The sequence below is a fragment of the Nycticebus coucang genome, chromosome 2 (genome assembly GCF_027406575.1).
Source record: "Nycticebus coucang isolate mNycCou1 chromosome 2, mNycCou1.pri, whole genome shotgun sequence".
Classification (NCBI taxonomy): Eukaryota; Metazoa; Chordata; class Mammalia; order Primates; family Lorisidae; genus Nycticebus; species Nycticebus coucang.
Genome location: NC_069781.1, coordinates 119,486,110 through 119,506,675, shown reverse-complemented (window position 1 = coordinate 119,506,675; position 20,566 = coordinate 119,486,110). Strand labels below are relative to the sequence as shown.

General features: G+C 51.1%; 1 protein-coding gene across 5 annotated transcripts; it reads left to right on the top strand.

The window, feature by feature from the left end:
- Window positions 1-2,042: 2,042 nt before the first annotated feature.
- Window positions 2,043-18,793, top strand: ISG20 (interferon stimulated exonuclease gene 20). 5 transcript variants are annotated; one of them, XM_053581684.1, is made up of 4 exons: window positions 2,043-2,286; window positions 2,527-2,775; window positions 14,177-14,377; window positions 17,725-18,793. In XM_053581684.1, exons 2-4 carry the CDS (start codon window positions 2,548-2,550, stop codon window positions 17,731-17,733), a joined length of 438 nt encoding a protein of 145 aa, XP_053437659.1. In that variant the 5' UTR covers window positions 2,043-2,286; window positions 2,527-2,547; the 3' UTR covers window positions 17,734-18,793. The 5 variants fall into 5 exon arrangements, with proteins under 5 accessions (XP_053437659.1, XP_053437658.1, XP_053437656.1 ...); XM_053581683.1 differs by lacking the exon at window positions 17,725-18,793 and adding an exon at window positions 15,812-17,442; XM_053581681.1 differs by lacking the exon at window positions 17,725-18,793 and adding an exon at window positions 17,449-17,677 and having other exon boundaries at window positions 2,045-2,205.
- The last annotated feature ends 1,773 nt before the right edge of the window (window positions 18,794-20,566 follow it).

Below are 20,566 nucleotides of genomic sequence, written 5' to 3'. Positions count from 1 at the left end.
GGGAATGAGAGTAAAGTAGGTAAATGAGCTGGAGAAGGAATTTTCCAGACTGAACAGATAACAAACTTCCAGGTTCACATATAGGAGCCCGAGTGCTAGAGGAACAGGAAGGGCCGGAGTGGTTGGAGGAAGGTGGGTGAGGGGGATGCTAAGGGTGAAGGAGTGATAGGTGGTATTGCTGCCTTTTCTTCCACCCGGTCCTGGAGGCCATCCCACATCACCCTTTCGGGGTGCAGGTATTAGGCACCACCAACATCATCTGAAGGATGCACCTCCTGATGGTTTAGGAGTCACGTGTGTGTTAAACCTTAAAGAGAGACCTTAGATTGGATGGTGGTGCAAGATTTGAAAGGCTGGCAGGCAGATAAAACTTCCTGGGAGGGCGGCACCTGTGGCTCAGTGAGTAGGGCGCCGGCCCCATATACCAAGGGTGGCGGGTTCAAACCCAGCCCCGGCCAAACTGCAACAAAAAAATAGCCGGGCGTTGTGGCGGGCGCCTGTAGTCCCAGCTGCTCGGGAGGCTGAGGCAAGAGAATCGTGTAAGCCCAAGAGTTAGAGGTTGCTGTGAGCCGTATGACGCCATGGCACTCTACCCGAGGGCGGTACAGTGAGACTCTGTCTCTACAAAAAAAAAACAACTTCCTTGGAGTTCAGCTTTGACCTTTATTTATTTATTTTTTGGAAAACAGTAAATGACAAAGTTCTTGAGCAGAGAAGTGCTGTGAGGAACAGTACAAGAGATTAGGCTTTGCAGAAACTTAATCTGGTAGGACTTAAAGAATCATTAAGAGCAGAGCCTAAAGGTGTAGGCAGGTGAGGTGGAGGTGAGGATGTGCCCAGGAAAGGGAAACGTCACCGTTCAAACGCAGCTTGCCGAAGACAGAAAGTTGCAGACCTGGAGTTGAATCCATGGGACAGGCACAGACCAGTGTGGTTGGAATTGGAGAGGCAGATGTATCCTGCCTGGGATCTGGGGAGGTGAGTAGAGGTGAGGGTCCAGGGCCTGCTGGGCCACTTGAGGCCCCATTACAAACCATCCTCCAGTTGGAACTTTAGGGGGTTATTTTTAAGTGTATGTTTATGGAAAGTAACAGAAAATTTGCTTTATTTCCTCCTAAATCAGACCTTTACTGACCATAACAGACCTTTATGCTTTTGAAAGGCAAGAAGCCCCCAGTCTGAATTCAAATGAAAATTGCTTATTCAGAATGGGAACCAAAAATACTGTCTTGTATCTCACATTGAATCAACCGAACAACAAACAGGAACGATGCCCTCTCAAGACGTATTTCAGTATTTGGTTTTATTTTTGAGGTCTGTTAAAAGTCAGGCCTCCCACTTGGGGAAAATACTATAGATCTGGGGAAGTTTTGTTCCAGACCACAAGCCTTTGTGATAATGAGGGGCAATCAGGTCATACCAACGTTTACCGCACACAGATCTGGGGTTGGAAGGCAAGTGTAGGGAGCTCTCAGCTCATTGCTATGAATCTCACCACAGTTATAGGACAGGCGTTTTCCTCATTGAAAGTTGATGCTCTTTTTTGCCTCAGTTGTAACATTCGTTATTCACATGCCAGGCACTGATCTAAGAGCTCCAGGTCCCTGAGTAGAGTGCATTCTCTAGGACAGGTGGCAGGGCTCCATCAGGCAGTCAGGCATGCCTCTACTTGCCTCAAACAAGGTTAGACCAGCTGGAAGCAGAGCCACTGAAGCCATGGAGGCCTGTAAGGGCTCCTTCCTGCCTCCTCGCCTTCCCTGAGTTGGAGGTAGAGGCACCCCCCTCCCACCACAACCTTCTGCCCACCCCAGGTAATAGCCTCAGAGCCAGCTTCCCTGCCCCCATAAAAGACCTCAGAGTATCAGACTGACAGCAGGCCCCAGAAGTTGTGGGACATTCCCCGGCCTCCACTCTCAGGGATGTTTATTCTCTGGGCCGAGGGTGAGAAAGGAAAGAAGGATGTCGAAATCCACTTTATCCACTTCATATGCGTCATCTGAAAAGGGGAGGGAAAGGGACAAAAGAGAGACACCCTGACGTGGGGCCTGCCAACTCAGTCAGCCCTGACTCAGGCCGGAGCTGAGCTCCCCACCTGCCAACAACAGCCCAGGAGGTGGGACAGCCCAGCCCCCCTGCCAGCCTCCACCCTGACTTCACTTGATAACAAACCAGAAACTGAAACAGAGTTGGGATGCCTGCTCAAAGGTAGAGATGAGTCACTGCTGAGAACCAGTGCTAAGCAGGGCAGCTGAGAGGCAGCCGGGAGCTGAGTGCAGAGGCAGGCAGGTGAGAGCTGGAGACGAGGGGAGGGGGCCTTCTGGTCCTCAGGCTGCCGGGCAGGACCAGGGGCCCAGGACCCTAGGGTAGGGGAAGCTGGGTGGGGTGGCAAGAGGCCAGCTTCCTCTGTGTCCAGGTGTTATTGGAGACAAAGGGCAGGGCGGAGAAAGCAGGCTGGCTGGGAGTGGCCGAGGACACCTGGAGGCTTGATTGGTGCAAGTGTGTGGTCCCCCATGCCCCTTTCTCCAGCATCTGAGGGTCCCCAGGAGAATGGCTGGCAATCGTGATGCAGTGGCCATGGACTGTGAGATGGTGGGGCTCGGGCCCCACCGAGAGAGCGGCCTGGCTCGGTGTAGCCTGGTGAACTACTACGGGGAAGTTCTCTACGACAAGTTCATCCTGCCCGAGGGGGAGATCACGGATTACAGGACCCGGGTCAGCGGGGTCACCCCGCAGCACATGGTGGGGGCCACACCATTTGCTGTGGCCAGGCTAGAGGTGAGTAAAGGGCCATGTGCCAGCCAGGCCAAGGGGGTGCTGCAGAAACCCCCCCACCCCCTGCCTCCTCCTCAGATCCTTCCCCCAGGGCCTATCTGTGACCTGTGACCCAAGTGTCTAAGATTTCCCACACTGCTTTGAGGAGAAACCCCTTGGTGTCTTCTTCATCACTTCCATAAATCCTCCCACCATAGAGGACCTTAGACTCTCATCTGGGAGTCATCTTCAGGGCATTAGATGCAACTTGCTGGTCTTTATTTTTTTTTTCTTTGAGATAAAGTCTATGTCGCCCTCGATAGAGTGCCCTGGTGTCACAGCTCACAGCAACCTCAAACTCTTGGGCTTAAGCGATTCTCTTGCCTCAGCCTTCCAAGTAGTTGGGATGACAGGCACCTGCCACAATGCCCAGCTATTTTTAGAGATAGGGTCTCGCTCTGGCTCAGGCTGGTCTCGAACTTGTGAGCTCAGGCGATCCAGCCACCTCAGCCTCCCAAAGAGCTAGGATTACAGGTGTGAGCCACTGCCCCTGGCCTCAACTTGCTGGTCTTATAACGGGGAAAGTGAGTCCCACCTGATGTTCCCACAGCGTGACTCTGAGGCTACATTCCCTGTTTTTCCCTCTACACCAGGCTGTGTGTGGTGAGCAATGTGTGGAAATGAGGGCTGGATGCTGGCTGAGGCCCCTAGCAAGAGGCTCTGACCCTGCTCCTTCTGGAGTTCTGGAGAATAGACCAGAGCCTCCTAGGCTGAGAGGTCTTGCTCCCACACTGGCCTTCTGACCCACAGCAGGCTGTCTGTTCAAGTCAAAATTCCAGTTTGTGGTTTCGAGATTCCCCACCCTCTTGCCCTTTAGCTTATTGTGAGGTCTTTTCTGGGTCTAACTTTCTGTTTCCCACTAAATGGAAAGCAAAACTTAAAAGGTTTTGTCACATCTGGGAAACCTCAGAAGGGCAAGCAAGCTCTTCCGTTTCCAGGTTGGTGGGGCTTGGGGACGTCCAAGAACACGGGTTCCTCTCCACTGCACACACACAATGCGCTGGCGCCAGGTGCTGGAGATAAAAATCACAACAGCCGCTGTTTACCGCACAGGCTGCTCTCCTGAGCACGGCCACCTCTGAGCTCCTTCACTTCTCCCAAACAGCCCTGCCAGGTGGGTTCTAAAGCTCTTAAGTCAGAGTTAAAAGGGCTTGTTTGAATCCTGGCTCCATTACTCACCAGCTATAGTTACCTTGGGCGAGTTACTCCACCTCTCTGTACCCAGTTTCCCCATCCGTGAAAGAAAACAGGGTAATAGTGGTAGCCACTTCATAGGGTTTTTAGGAGGATCGGGAAAGTGCCTAGCAAGAGCAGCTAAGTACGTACTCAGAAAATGTCAGTTATTATGATTACTTACCTTATTGTCCCCATATTACAGATGAGGAAACTGAGGCTTGCTTGAACTAAGAGTATTAGTTTCTTAGGGCTGCCAAAGCACCACAAATTAGGGGACTTCACAGATATTTATTGTCTCACAGTTCTGGAGGTTGGCAGTCTGAGAGACAGGTGCTGGCAGGGCTAAGCTCCTCAGGGCTGTGAGGGAGAATCTGTTCTATGCCTCCCTCCAGTCTCTGGTGGTGGTTGGCAACCTTGGGGGTGCCTCGGCCTGTGGCTGTATCGCCCTTATCTTTGCTTTCAAGTTCCCGCGGGGCTCTCCCTGTGTGTGTCTCTCTGTCCAAACTTCCTGTTTTTAAAAGACACCAGTCATACAGGATTAGGAGCCCACCCTTCTCTGGTGTGACCCCTTCTTTTTTTTTTTTTTTTGGCCGGGGCTGGGTTTGAACCCGCCACCTCCGGCATATGGGACTGGCGCCCTACCCGCTGAGCCACAGGCGCCGCCCAACCCCTTCTAATTTAACTATCTGCAATGACCCCATTTCCAAATAAGTGACATTCTGGGGTACTTTGGGGGGGGTGGTTAGCATTTTAACATATAGATTTGGCAAAGGTAAGAGCACAGTTCAACCTGTAACACTAAGTGACCTGTACAGTTAAGATATGTGTGGCAGACATGTGGAAATGCTGGTCAGGAGTAGAGCCCAGGCTGACAACCTCTACGGCTGTGCTGTTCAGCAGGGTCACCTCTAGTCGTGTGCTGCTAGTAAGCACCTGAAGTGTGGCTGCTCTGTGTAAAATCCACACTGGATTTGGAAGCCTAGTATTTTAGAAAGAACTATTAAATACCTCAATAATTTTTAGGCTGGGCATCTGTAGCTCAAGCAGCTAAGGTGCCAGCCACATAAACCAGAGCTGGCAGGTTCGAATCCGGCCCGGGCCTGCCAAACAGCAATGACAACTACAACCAAAAAATAGCCGGGCACCTGTAGTCCCAACTACTTGGTAGGCTAAGCAAGAGAATCACTTAAGCCTAGGAGTTGGGGATTGCTGTGAGCTGTGATGCCACCGCACTGTACCCAGGGCGATAGCTTGAGGCTCTGTCTCAAAAAAAAAAAATTTTTTTTAAATTTTAATTACATGTTGAAATGATATTTTAGATCTATTAGGTTAAATAAAACATTAAAATAATTTTTCCCTGTTTATTTTTACCTTTTAAAATATGGCTATGGGGTAATGTAAATTATATCAGTGGCCCACTCACATGTTTCTGATGGGCTTCTGTTCTAGAAGTACAGGTTGAGTAGCACTTATCTGAAAGTGAACCAGAAATGTTTTGAATTTGAGAATTTTTCAGATTTGGGAATGTTTGCATTATCCTTAATGGTTGAGGCATCCCAAATCTAAAAAGCCAGAACTGGAAATGTTCCAATGAGCATTTCCTTTGAGTAGTATCGTGTTGGCACTCAAAAACGTGTCTGATTTTTGAGCATTTCTGATTTAGGCTTTTCAGATTTGGAATGCTCAACATGTATTAAAAATATACTGGGGGAGCCCTAGGGAAGGGCTAGGGTACATCAGACTGGTTCTGGAAAGACTCCATGAGACTGGTGGTATTTGAAAGGAGTGGGGGAGAGTCTGTATAGGAAATTAATAGGACATAGGGAGCCACTGAAAATTCTTGAGCAAGAGCATGACAAGATAAAAACCAGTTTCAAGAAAACTAGAATGGCTGGATATATGGTGGATGTTTATAATCCCAGCTATTATGGAGGCTGAGGCAAGACGATTTCTTGATCCCAGAAGTTTGAGGTTGCTGTGAGCTATGACGCCACGGCCCTCTATCAAGGGTGACAAAGTGAGGCTCTGTCTCAAGAAAGAAAGAAAAGGGGTGAAGGAAAGAAAAGAGAAGGAAAAGAAGGAAGGAAGAAAGAGATAGGAGTGAGAAAAGAGATGACAATAGGGAGAAGAGGCAGAGGTCCTGGTGATTCTCAACCTTCCTAATGCCACCACCCTTTAATACATTTCCTCATGTTGTGGTGACCCCCAACCATAAAATTATTTTCGTTGCTACTTCATAACTGTAATTTTGCTACTGTTAAGAATCGTAATGTAAAGATCTGATATCCAGGATGGTCTTAGGCAACCCCTGTGAAAGGGTCTTTCAGTCCCCAAAAGGGTTGAGACCCACAGGTTGAGAACCGCTGCCCTAGGAAGTAGTTATGAGGGCCTAAGTTGTTGGTCACCAGCAGAAAATTGGAGAGAAGAAAATGTTAGAAGACCAAAGGAGAGTCTCTAAGAAAGGGGGGGGGGGGGGCAACATAAAGCAGAGGTAAGATGTGGGGAAATGTTCAGGTACTGATGGGAGGCCCAAGGACAATGTGGGAAGCTCTCCACCCTAAGATTCCCACTGAGCAGTTAAGGCAGACAGTATGTCCCTATCTTTCCTCCTCATCCCTGGTTCCCTCTCCATCAGAAAGACAGAAAGGGGTGGAAGATCCCAGAGCAGGGGGAGGGGAGGCAGCAGAGATACGCCTCTCTGGGCCCTGAGGCCTGGAAAACTGCAATTCTCTGGATGCCTTTGAGGCACTGGCCTGGGGGCCAGAACATCTAGGTCTTCAGACTAGGTTTTGTTTCTCAGAGATTTGTTTCTCAAAGGTTCTGCCAAGACCAAGTTTCAAGTGCATGGCCTGAGGCCCTGCCCAGTGTGGGCACATGACGGCCATTGCAGGAATGAGGCAGGCAGCTGCAGACCAGGCCAGCCTCCGGAACCACATCTGGGTTTTGTGGCTCCTGCTCCATCACTTACTACTGGTTTGTGTGACTTTCAGCAAGTTCTGGGAACTTCCCAAGGCTCAGTTTCCTCATCATAAAAGGAGAGTAGTAACACCTCCTCCCTGGTCTTGAGTGGACTGGATGAAATGACAGCGGCTGCAGCCCTAAGTGCAGCTCCTAGTTCACAGCTGACATTCACTAATTGTGTCTGCCCAGGAAGAGAAGGGCAGAGACACAGTATACATTCACGCCCCCCTCCGACTTCCCTTGTGCCCTGTGATCTTAGATGCAGGCCTTCATTTTCTGCCCGCTGAGCCCGGTATGCTTGTTACCAATCTTTCCCACCCTGCTGTCAGAGACATTTCCCCAAGGCTGGCTCAGATCATAGCCACCCTTTGCCCCCATTCAAACACCTGCCTTGTCTCCCCACTGTCTAAGGATCCCTAGCCCAGCAGCTAGGCTCTCCAAAGCCCTGTCTACCTACCTTTCCTGCTTTCTGCCACAGCTCAGCCACTGTCCACTCTGTACTTTAACCAAACCCCTCTCTCCCCTGTGCCCCATCCCTGTCCCTAGAAATTCTGCCATTCTGGCAGCTCTAGGCCAGAGGTGTCCTTTATAATACCCTGCCACTGCCCCACTGATCCCCCTCTCTGGCCCTCCTTGCTGTGGTCCACACACTTCCTGGCTTGCCCATCCATACACAGTCTGCCTAGGATCACAGCTCCTGCTGTGTGCTTTATCTGTCTGAGAGGCTGTGCTTTGCACATAGAAGGTGATTCAAGAATGTTCGTGGGATTGAAGTTGAACTGATTTTCATAAAATACAAAAGGAAGGAGAAGACCCTCTCCTCCTGTGTGGCATGCAACTCCCTCTGCCCTTGTGCTGGCCTTTGCCATGAAGATGGGATACAAACGGCCCTGGGGCCAAGGGGCAAGCACACTCTCTAGACTTGGCCAGTCCTACCTTTGCCACCTGAATGCTCTGTGCTCCTCTCACTAGAATGCTCTGGGACACAGGACTGATAAAATAGCACAGGAATACCCACATTCAGCACTGTGTCCTTTCTTGCCCACCATGACCCTGAGAGATAGTGAACTAGTACCATCACTTCCATTTTCCAGGTAAGGAAACTGAGGTATGAGGCTGAGTAAACTCTCCAGGGCGAAGGGGGAAGCAGAGACTTAGATCCTGGCTGCAGGATGCTCAGTGTGTGAGTGCTCTGTAAATGCCAAGTGTCCATTATACATAAGGGACAGCGTCATGGCACGTGAGAGGAGAAGCCAGAGGCCTCTGAAGTGGCTTCATTCCACTTCATCATCCACAATATTTTAATCCCCAAGAGACATCAGGCTCATGGGTCCAAAATGTGCTAGGGGCTCCCTAAGGGTATAAAGCTAATGAGAGCCCACAGGGCCAGGTGACACCTCTCAGGTTGAGTCTAGGGCTTTCCAGGCATGGTTTCATGCAGTCTTTTCAAAAGCCCCTCACCTTCCTGTCTCTCCTTCCCAAGGGAGCGGTGCGTGGGCACAGCCAGAAATGGGCAGTAACCAGCCCAAGGCAGCTGGGAAGGCTGTGGGGAGTCCCTGAGCCTCCTGAGTCCCCCAGGAGTCCTAGTGCTATAGGACACTGAGACTGCAGGGGGTCCCCAGCCCTTTTCTCTTTTATTTCTTATAATGTGATGACATTACCTTTATGACATAAAGTAATTGCCTGACACTTCCATGTGTGACCATTATCTGAAGCAGCAGCTCTCAACAGATTCTGCCCCTCCTGGGACATTTAGCAACATCAGGAAACGTTTGTGGTTGTCGCAGTGGTGGGGAGTGTGGTGCTACCGGCATCTAGTGGGTAGGGGGCAGGAATGCTGCTAAACACATCCCACAATGACTGGACAGCTGCCCCCACCCACCCCCACCATGCACACGAAATAAAGTGGCCCCAAATGTCAATAGTGCTAAAGCTGAGAAACCCTAATATAGAGTCCCACAAATCAGATTGTCAGCACAGGAAGGAACCTGTGTTGGGGGCCAGGGGCCAGAGAGAGGCAGGAGACTTGCCCAAGGACACACAGGAAGCTGTGATGCAAGTTGGTGCTCCGATTCAGGGCTCCCTCCTGGTGGGTTAATGTTTTTCTATTCTGAATTTAACAGCCATTTTGAATAACTTGTAACTCACTTTTGTGAGAGTTTTTTTTTTGAGACAGAGTCTCAAGCTGTCGCCCTGGGTAGAATGCCGTGGCATCACAGGGCATGGCAACCTCCAACTCTTGGGCTTAAGCAATTCTCTTGCTGCAGCCTCCCAAGTAGCTGGGACTACAGGCGCCCGCCACAATGCCCAGCCATTTTTTTTGTTGCAGTTGTCATTGTTGTTTAGCCGGCCCGGGACAGGTTTGAACCCTCCAGCCTCGGTGTATGTGGCTGATGCCATAACCACTGAGCTATGGGATCCGCCCAGTTAATATTCTTTTAATGTCAGCTCAGCCTGATGAGTGGCATCTACTCCATGAAGCATCATGGCTCAGGAGGGAGACACAGATGGCCACGGTGAACAGGGAGTGATTTCAACTGTAACCAGCACAGCAGCTGGGTTGGAGTATCCTGTTGGGGCCCCGCCACCTGGCAGGCCCATCTGGGACTCAGCCAGATGGATGAGGGGGGCTCCATCCTTCAGACATGGCCCTCTGGAAACCAGGCACGACTGGAGGCAGGGGCACCCAGAGGGCTCAGCAAGGGACAAGAAAAAAGGGGGGGCTGGGGCCACTTTGGAAGATGACAGTAAGGGTGCAGAGCCCCTTACAGCCACTGCTTCTGGCAGCCAAGAATGAATGAATGGATACATGAACTAATGAAGGATATATGGGTAGATAGTGAGAGCAGTGGGCTCTGAGCTGCCCAGTGGGCATGAATGTGGAGATTTCCAGACTTGTCAGATGGGAAGAATCCCCTGGATCACTGGCTAACACCCCTCCCCTGGATTTTGATTAGTAGGTCTAGAATAGGGCCTGGCCCTCCTGAATTTGTGGATCAGACACACCTGAGTAATTCTTGGAAGCAGAGTGGAAGGAGTGCGCAAGCAGAGGTACACCTGGCCTGGCCTGCTTGGAACCTGGGTATACACTGCTCTGCACCCCCCTCATGGTTGGTGAGATGGCGTAACAATCCCGCCTTGTAGGGGTGTATTCCCAGTCCCAGCGCTCTTCACTAGTATCAGGTGGGCTCTCTGGCCCTCTGTTCCCAGCAGGTGGTAATAATAACAAGTATAATAACAAGGACAAGATCAGGTGGAGCCAGACGCTGCATCCTGGCTTTCAGCTCACTAGCTGTGCGACCTGGGCGAGCTCCTCTGCTCCTTCATTCTCCCTCCCTCTTCACTAAGATGGAGCTAAGGAAGATCTTGTTGAGGAGGTCAGGGAAGTGGCCTGGACGGCTGCTGACAGGAGGTCATATGTCCCATCCCCCAACCTGCCCCAGGTCTTTCCAGTAATTTGAGTCTCTGCCCCTGTGTTTGACAGTGGCAAAGTCTGACACACCCACCTCATGACCTTGTCTCAGGGCAGGTCCAGTGACCAGCAGGTCATACAACCCCGTGGCCCAGTCTGCTGCTGCCTCTACACAGCCTCTTGGGCTCCAGGAATCCCCCACTTCTTCCCCCTACCATCCCTTCCTTGAAAGTCTGCTAATGTGCCCCTCAAGCCTCACCCATCCTGACCCTCACCTTGCAAATAGGAAAGCTGAGGCCCAGAGACAGTATTTGACATCCCTGAGGACATGCAGCAAGTCCCAGCAATCTTTCCCAGCACCTTTGCCCAAAAGAGTTGTTGGGGGTCCCTCTGCTAAGTACAGACTGCTCTCTTCCCTCCTTTCCACTTCTCCCTCCCTCTGCTGTCTCTCCCCTTTTATTTTATCTTTCTTATTTTGTCCCATGATGAGTCCTAAGTGCCTAAGGTAGCCCCCCCTTGCCCAGTCACCAGGGACTGTCCAGCTCAGGAAGTGAGGAATTTCCTAGGAATCCACGTCACGATGACTTGTCCCTCTCTGCTGTGGGACTGGCTGCGGCTGCCTCTGGGATGGTGAATGAGTTCTTTCAGGGCTTTGTGTGAACTGGGCCTGAGCCAGGCTCCCAGTCAGGCAAACAGGCCACTTTGTTGAGAAGCAGAGGATGTGAGCAAGAACAGGCATGTGACCAGCAGCTATTGAGCAAAGCCATTCCTCCCCACAGCCAGCGGTGTGCTGAGCCGCGGCAGTGTGTCCCTGAGCAGCTGCTCTGAGGGCACGTGCCTGTGCTGTCATCTTTTAAAGCCTCATGGCCAGCACCATTGTAGCACCTGTTAGAAATGCGTAATCTCAGGCCCTATCCCAGCCCTCCTGAAGCCAAATCTATGTTTTATCACCATGCCCCAGGGTGGCTCCTAAGCACGCTCAGGTTTGACAAGGGCAGGTGTAGTTCCAGGCGACACTCTATCTTCCTCTGGTGGGTGCTCCCTATCCCCCATGTTGAGCACAGGCTCTGTCCAGAGAAGGCCTCCAACAAAACCAGGTGGATGGCGGAGTGGGTGAAACTACCCATTGAGTAGATGGCCAGACACTGCCTCCAGCACTGTGACCCTGGACGAGTTTCCTGTGGTCGCTGGTGAGAATGTGTAAAAGGGACCACATGGTATCCCAGGAGACCACTAGCCGTCTAGAAGGAGAAGCAGGCTGTGGGGAAGATGTCAGCTATCCAGAAAGATCTTTCCCAGGTCATGGATGAAGGACATGGGCTACATAAGGAGAAAGAGATGAAAACTGTCAGAGGGCTGTCCAAAGTGGGCTGCCCCTGCAGCCTGGACCTGATCAGCTCACCCTGATTCTATTTTCAGGTCCCCTTCCCATCCTCTCCAACGCAGCTGCATGGCCTGCATGCATGAGGAGAAGTGAGGGGATGGCGGGCTGGGGGCGCTCCCGGGCTTGTCCCCTGTAGCTCAGCCACTGGATGGTGGAGGCCTGGAGCATCTGCTCCACTGGCTCAGTGTGGTGGTGACAAGCAGACCCTGGAGCCAGCTGCTGGCTATGTGATTTCCCCAGTTATCTAAAGGTGCCTAGCAAATTACTCCATTAAGGTCCAAACAATGCCAAGATTTCGCTCACACACCTATAATTTGGGCTGGTGCTTGGCAGTGGGGACAGCTCATCAGTGGAGGCACCTTTAAGGCTGGGGTCTGGACTGATCAGAAGGGCCCTCCCCACAGGGCTGGTGCTGGGGTTCCTCAGGCGCATCTCTATCTCTATGTGGCTGCTCCTGGTCTCTTCAGCATGGTGGCTTCCTGGTAGCTGGACTTCTTTATAAGTCATTTTAAGGCTTCAGGGATGATTCTGATCCCAAAGAGAAGTCAGAAGTCACAAGGGCCAGCCCATATGCAAGGGAAGGGAAATTAGATTCCATTTCTTTTGAGAACAGTGTCAAGGAATTTGCAAACTTGTTTAAAGATAACAGAGCAACCTTGGGCATATCCCTTCTCTGGGCTTCAGATTTTTCATTTGTAAAATTCAGTTAAATATAGTCCTACCTCCTAGCTGTATTAGTTTTTTGTTTTGTTATTTTTCTGAGACAGGGTCTCAAGCTGGCTAGAATGCAGTGGCATCATCAACCATCACAGCTGACTGTAACCTCAAATTCCTGGGCTCAAGTGATCCTGCCTCAGCCTTCCAAGTAGCGGGGACTACAAGTGCCTGCCGCCATGCCCAGCTAATTTTTCCATCTTTTGTGGAAATGGGGTCTTGCTCTTTCTTGCTCAGGCTGTTCTTGAAATCCTAGTTCTCAAGTAATCTTCTTGCCTTGGCCTCCCAGAGTGCTAGGATTACGGGCATGAGCCACCACACCTGGCCATGCACTAGTTTTTTGTGGCTGCTGTAACAAAGCCATAAACTTAGAGTTTTAAAAAAACACAAATGTGGCTCAGCACCCGTAGCATAGTGGTTATGGCGTCAGCCACGTACACAAAGCCTGGCAGGTTCGAACTCAGCCAGGGCCAGCTAAGCAAATGACAACTGCAACAGAAAAATAGCTGGGCATTGTGGCAGGCACCTGTAGTCCTAGCTTCTTGGGAGGCTGAGGCAAGAGAATCGCTTAAGCCCAAGAGTTTGAAGTTGCTGTGAACTGTGGTGCCATAGCACTCTACCGAGGGCGACATAGTGAGGCTCTGTCTCCAATAAATAAATAAATAAAACACAAATGTATTATTTTACACTTCTGTAGTTTAGAAGTCCAACATATGTCTTACTGGGCTAAAATCAGGATGTTAGTAGGGCTGGATTTCTTGTGGAGATTTCTTGTAAGAAGGAGTCCACCTTCTTACCCTCTCCTGCTTTCCGAGGCGGGAGCCTGAATACCTTGACTCTTGACCCTTTCCACTGTCTTCAAAGACAGCTACACATGTCCAGCTCTCTTCACATGGCATCCACTGGTGTTTCGGACCTGTGATGATATTGGATCCAGAAAATCTCCCCATTTTAAGGTCATCTGATTAGCAATCTAGATTCCACCTGCATCTTTAATGCCCCATTGTCATGTAACATATTCACGGGTCCTGGGCTTTAGGGCGTAGACATTTTTGGGAGGTCATTATTCTGCCTGTCATATTAGGGCTATTAAGAAGATTTAAAAATATATGTGACTTTTTTTTTTTTTTGAGACAGAGTCTTACTCTGTCGCCTTAGGTAAAGTGCTGTGGCATCATCATAGCTCACAGTAACCTTAATGCTCAAGAGATGGTCTTGCCTCAGCCTCCCGAGTGGCTGAAACTACAGGTACCTGCTACAGTACCCGGCTACTTTTTCTATTTTTAGTAGAGATAGGATTTTGTTCTTGCTCAGGCTAGTCTCAAACTCCTGAGCTCAAGAAATCCACCTGCCACTGCCTCCCAAAGGGCTGGGATTATAGGCATAAGCCACCGCAGCCGGCCATATGTGACATATTTTGATGCATGCTTAGTGTGTGGAAGTACTCAGTACGTACTAGCCATTGCTACTATGCCACCGAAGGAGCTGGGGTGCGCCATTGGCACAAACTGAAACTATCGTGAGGAGGGACCAAGTCCAATTTCCTCTTTTCATAGATGATAAAATTGAAGCCCAGAGAGGGATGATAATTTGCCCGAGGTCACACAGCAAGTCAAGAAGGTGCTGCTTCCTGCCAGCCTCTTGACTACACCAAGTTGCCCCAGACCCACCAAGAGGACTCTGGGTGATATGGGGATGGCACATGTCTTCCTGGCCAGATCTTGCAGCTCCTGAAAGGCAAGCTGGTGGTGGGCCATGACCTGAAGCATGACTTCAAGGCTCTGAAAGAGGACATGAGTGGCTATGCCATCTATGACACGTCCACCGACAGGCTGCTGTGGCACGAGGCCAGACTAGACTACTGCAGGCGCGTCTCCCTGAGAGTGCTGAGCCAGCGTCTCCTGCACAGGAACATCCAGGTAAGGCCCCTCTCCGTGTCCCTCCCTGGGGGAGCACTTTGTGGCATAGCCCACCTGAGCCAGGGCTCTTAGGTCCTGCCATGGGACTTTAAAAACCCCCAGTGGCTCCAAATATTTGGCCCAAAGACTGTTTCCTTCATTCCTGAGAGTCATCTTGCTTGTGAGAGAGGGAGAGTGGGTGTGTTTGGGCTTTCCTGGGATTGCAAAGGGTTTATGGCAGCCACCCTGTAGATAACGAAGCTTTATCCTGCCGCAGCACTCTGGGTAATGGTGCCGGGGGGGCCACATGCTGACTTTGTGAGGACATTTTTTGCTGATCTATGGTGGCCAGTGTCATGCAAGTATGCATGATCCTTTTTTTTTTTTATCAGCTTTTTTTAGTGTTTGTGTATTTAATGTGTGGCCCAAGACAACTCTAATTTTTCCAGAGTGCAGCAGAGAGAAAAAAAAAAAAAAGGTTGGACACCCCTGAAAGCAAAGCACTAAAGCATGCACTTCAAATGTGTCCCACAGCAGGGGTCAGGGAGCTGGGAGGGTTGTGCTCCAGCTTCCAGGAGATGCTGCTTCTGGGTGAGCATTCTTTTTTTTTTTTTTCTTAGAGACAGAGTCTCACTCTATCGCCCTCGGTAGAGCACGGTGGTATCACACAGCTCACAGCAACCTCCAACTCCTGGGTTTAGGTGATTCTCTTGCCTCAGTCTCCCAAGTAGCTGGGACTATAGGCACCCACCACGAGGCCCAGGTTTTTTTGGTTGCAGTTTGGCCAGGGCTGGGTTCGAATCCGCCACCCTCAGTATATGGGGCCAGCGCCCTACCAACTGAGCCACAGGTGCCGCCCCATGGGTGCACATTCTGCAGCACTCCTGGCTGGTGGGCAAAGCTGGCTCCAGCAAATTGGGCAGGGAGGCCTGCAGAGAGGGGGCTGTGCATAGGGCCCTGCAAGTCAACTGCTCTTTATTAAGCACCTGCTCTGTGCCAGGCTGGCCAAGGTGCTGGGGATACGGGAGTAAGCAAGACTTGCCCTTGTCCTTGAGGGACTCTTGGCTGGATGGGAGATGGCCCATAACCTGATCATTAGTGCACGTGATCTCAATTGTCTGACAAAGGGAAGGACAGTTGCCCTTGCCCTGGGAGTAGGGAGGAAGGATAGGGCTGGCAAGGCAGAAGGCCAGATCTGAGCAGTCTGAAGGGCAGGCTTACAGAGGGAGGACAGGGTGAGGATCGCTTGGCTGGGGGAGAGGCTCAGGAGCACAGAGTCTGCTCCATGTCTGAGGCACAGAATAGGCCTGATTCTGGGCCTTTCTGTCAGCCACATGCCACTCAAGGACCAGGCTGGGCTTTCCCTGGAGCCTTTGTCACTCTGTGGTTATCAGTCTGATATAGGGCCTCCTCCTCAGGCTCTGTCCCTGGGCTTGCTAAGCCTGGTTATTCCAGGGCTCGGCACCCACCTGACTTCTGCCTGCGCTGATGCTCCCAGAAACCATCACCAAAGCACCATCCTCCAGTGGTGCAGCTGATCACGGTGGTCACAGGACATACGGAGCTAACGTGGAAGACCGTCTCAGAGGGAATGAATGGCAGTCCTGTGGGTTCCCATCTCAGGCTGCTGGTACAGGTTGACCAGGCCACACAGGAAAGGAAGGGTCCTCTGTTTATCAGGCACCTACAAGGTTGCTGGGCATTTGACATTCTCTCATTCCATCACCTATGGCAGATGCGATCAGGCCCATTTTACTACAGAAGAAGCAGAGGCCCAGAGAGGAAAAGTGGTTTGCCCAGGTTCACACAGCTCATAGCAGGGGAGCTAGAATCTGAACTTGGGTTTGTCTGATTCCAAATCCAGTGCCTTCCATGTTCCCATGCTGGTGAACAGAGAAGGACACTTGTACCATCTTCTGCTTCTGTCCTGGCTTTTTTCTCCATAGAACAGAGTGATCTCTCTGTGCCTTAGTTCCTTTATCGGTCAATCAAGGGTGGTGACAGGGCAGATATGCCAGAAACACACAAGGCCCTTAGCACAGTGCCCAGAGCACAGACAGTGCCACCACGCTACCCGCCTGCTTATTCACAACATGGAATAATCATGGTAATAAGAAAAGGCCTTTCGGAGCTGGGCTGCCTCACCTTGTATCCCCATTACCCAATTGGGACTGCCAGGACAAGTAGCCCTTATGAGGGAAGGAAGGCCCCTCTAGGAGGAGCACCATGAAAGCCCAGCCAGGCCTAACAGCCTGCTGACTCCCAGGCTGGGGACTAGCCAGGATACTGTGCTAGGCAGGGCAGGTGAAGGTAACTCCAGTGGGAATTTACCTGGCATGGTAGACTCCATGGGATATAAATCTCAGCTCCACAACTTGCTGGCTTATGTGTAGGCCTCAGTTTCACCATGGGTAAAATGGGGGAATAATGGTATCCAGCTCAGAAATTTAATGAGATAATGTGAAAGAGGTGGCAAATGGTAGTCACTTCTTTCTTGAATGAACTGAGTGGCCCCTCAACTCCCATCACCAGCCCCATAAAGTCTAGACTCCCCACCATGGCATTCAAGGCCTTCGCTGATGGGACCAGCTCCGCATGCCCTCCCAACACCATCTCTGATGCTCCCCCTCTCTGAGCTTCCTGTTTCCCGAATGGCTTGTGTCATTTGGACTCCATTTACTGACATCCCTGCCTGCTCTGAGCAGCCTCTTCCCACAGCCCTAGCTGGAGTTGCTCGCTCCCTCCTTGATGTCCTGGAGCTCCTTGCTGGAGCCACTTGAGCCCCTTTGTGTGTCTGACAGCAGGTCTGTAGCTTCCACTCACCCCACCAGATCACAGGCACCTTGCAGGCACAGCCTGGTTCTCGAGATGCTGTATTTTGTGTCTAGTCTTAGTGCCTCTGGCCCCAGGGCTGAGGCAGTGAAGCCAGGCCAGCTGCAGCCTTCTAAGTCTGGTGTCAGAGGCCTCAGGGAAACTCATCCATGGACCCATTCTGGGGCTCTGGAAATCAGGGTGTGAGCAGGTAAAGCCCTGGTTACTGGGGCTCTCGATCTAGCTGCGCTCCAAGTTCCCATCTTATACTGTGCCTGCAGAACAGCCGGCTTGGACACAGCTCTGTGGAAGATGCGAAGGCTACAATGGAGCTCTACCGAATCTCCCAGCGAATTCGAAGCCGCTGAGGCTGCCCACCCAGCCACATCATACTGAAGCTGGATCCAGCCTGTGTCCCAGGGTCTAGGAGTTATATCTCTTCAGGACAGCAACTCCTTTGTTCTGGAAAATGTAGCTCTTTAGTAGTAAAATAGCTCTATATTTTCTCTACTCTGTCGTTGGATTCTCTTTTTATCTTTTCCCTTCTTCTTTCTGAGACTGGTTAACAGTGAACGGGACCCAGTCTGCATGACGTTGAGAAGGAAGGAAGACTTATGCCAGGGAACCAGGCAAGTATTATTGTCTTTAACATCCTGAATCCGTGGGCCCAACATTAACTTGGTAATCTGAGTGGCTTGATTATGTGATTTAATTAGGCCTCCCTTCCTGTTCCTGTCACATTTATGCCTGGATTTCCTGGGATGGCACCCTGCTTAGGGATCCATTCATGTGCTCTTGACAATGGTAACACAGCACTGTGAGCTTCAAGCAAAAGTACAGAAAATGTGATAGATGCCAACCCTGGTGACCTTAAGAAAGTCACCCCTCCTCTTATTTGTAAAATCAAGAAGCCAAGACAGTAAACTCTGGAGTCAGAACTATCTCAGAATCCTGGCTTATCCATTTAATAGCTGTGTAACCAAGGGGAAGTTACTTAACCTCTCAGTTTCCCTATCTGTGAAATGGGGAATTGTAACAACTCATAGGGAAGCTGTGAGAAGTCACATGCAAGGCCACTAGCACCCTGATGAGTTATCAATACTGTTATTCCCTGTACTACCTGCAGACATGCAGGGCCCCAGGGAGGGCCCTGTACTCTGCTCCTGGGGCTCAGCTCATTAAGGGAAGATCATGGTGTGAATCTGTGCCTGGGTCGGTAGGGTGAGGCCCAGGTAACTGTTCATTTTTTAACCTCCATGGGCAATTCTGATCCCAGGACATTTGAATCCCCAAGGTGCTTCCTAAGCAATCCCAGTCTCCCAGTCTCTCACTAAAGTGAATATTAGCATCGCTTGGAGTTTCTGATTCAGTGGGTCTGGGGTAGAGCTAAAGAAGGTGCATTTCTAACATGTTCCCCAGAAATGCAGATGCTTCTGGTCTGGGCACCATGCTTTGGGAGGCACTGCCTAAGCACTGAGGGATTATAACGTGCAGCCACAGCTGAGGTCCCAGGACTAAGCACCACGAGCGTAGACTGGGCCATAGCCCAGCCTCTCCCCATGCCTTCTCCCTTGGCTGCCTGTTCATGCAGAGAGAGCTCTAGAAGATGGGTCATAAATAGCTCTACTGCACATATGAGGGACTCAAGGTAAGGTTAAGCACTCAAGAGATTCAGGCAGGGATTCATTCAGATCCAGACCTGCCTGACCCAACTCAAGTTTTTGTTTGTTTGTTTTTTTTTTTTGCTCAGATGCTTTTTTTTTCTTGGAGGCATTGCCTCCTATCTGTGTCCACTGGCTTCTGGAACCTGGAGGGCCCCCTCCCATGTCTGGAAGGGTGAGGAGCTTGCTCACCCAGGGTTTTCTCCTGCCTGTCTGCGATTTTCATTCAGGGTGATGACCCAGATTTCCTAAAAACATTCAAAGCTGCTGGGTGAGTTGGCTTTGTCTGGCTGTGACTGGCCACCAGGTGGCACCCTTGAGCCATCTGTCTGCCACCAGGCTTCTTGGGCCGCCCGGACTGAGGAATACTCTGGGGAAAGGCTGGAGGGGACTTTAGACAGCCTAGGGGGCTGCTCCAGGGACCTTCTAGTCTAAGCTGTCCTCATTCAGCCACAGAAGCCGAGACTCAGAGAGTGGATGGCATGGGATGCAGCCAGCAAATAGCATCCATCACTACTGGTCCTAATAGAGACAGAGTGTCACCTCCCTGCTGCCTCTTCAGACTCCTGACCCAGTGGGGTCTCAACATGGACCGAATGCCTGCACGGGTGGGGTTTCTTTCTTTCTTTCTTTTTTTTTTGCAGTTTTTTCCCAGGGCTGGGTTTGAACCTGCCACCCCTGGCATATGGGGCCAGTGCTTTACTCCTTGAGCCACAGGCGCCGCCCCAGATGGGATTTATTTCTGTGAGGATTTACAGGATTGGGGAAGAAAAGATGGTGTTTACTGGGTGACAAGTTCTGTGCTCAGTGTGACATACCCAATCTTGCATAGTAACCTTGCATGGGAGTGATTAACATCCAATCTCACAGATGAGGGAAACAAGCCCTGATCTTAAACCCAAGCTCTTCCCCCCCACCACAGCAGACCCCTCTACATGGCTGGGAGCAGCACCCAAGAGCCCAGCTGCTACTTGGTGGCTAGTCTCGTAGCCTTGGAGGCTTCAGCCTCCTCATCTATAAAATGGGAACACTGCCACCAATCCCCAGAGCTATCCTAGAAACAAATGAGACCAGAAAAGTAATACCACTTTGAAACCTGCCCTGGCCTGTGTGAGCGTCAGGTGAAAATTTGATGCCTGGAGACACCCTGCCCTCCTGGCTCTGCCCTTTGTTCTAAGAAGTACAAGTCAGGGTCCAGCCCAGGCACACAGGGAAGAGGCAGCACTGGACTTTCTAGCACTTCTTGCCCTTGGTCTCTTCTTCCCAAACCCTTGAGTATTCCTGGGGCAGTTTCTACCCCCTTCCTCCAGGCCTTCCCTAGCCCTCTCTGCTGCTGGCCAGGATGGGGCCTCCTTTGTCATTTGGCTCTGGCCCAGGTGTCCTCCCTAGGACACCCTGGGGGTCTCTCTCTGCTTCAGTGCAAAAAAGCCATGTGAATGACCATGCTGTCCTGAGTGGTAAGCCACAGTCTCTGGAGACTGTGACAGACCCTGCACGGTGGCAGCATAAGGATAGGAATGGGCAGCTGTGGTTTCTAGCCCAGTGGGAGCTCCCTCTGGCATTTCAGCCAGGGCAGAGAAGCATGGGTCATCTGGTCTCCCCTGAGCCCCGGGGACCTGCTTGCACCTTACCAGCCTCTGCCTTTCCCTGTAGACACCTAGAGAGGGACAAGGGTGAGTGCATTCAGGGCCTCTGCTCCAAGGCCACAGATGTAAAGGCCTCAGGGGCCAGTCCCATA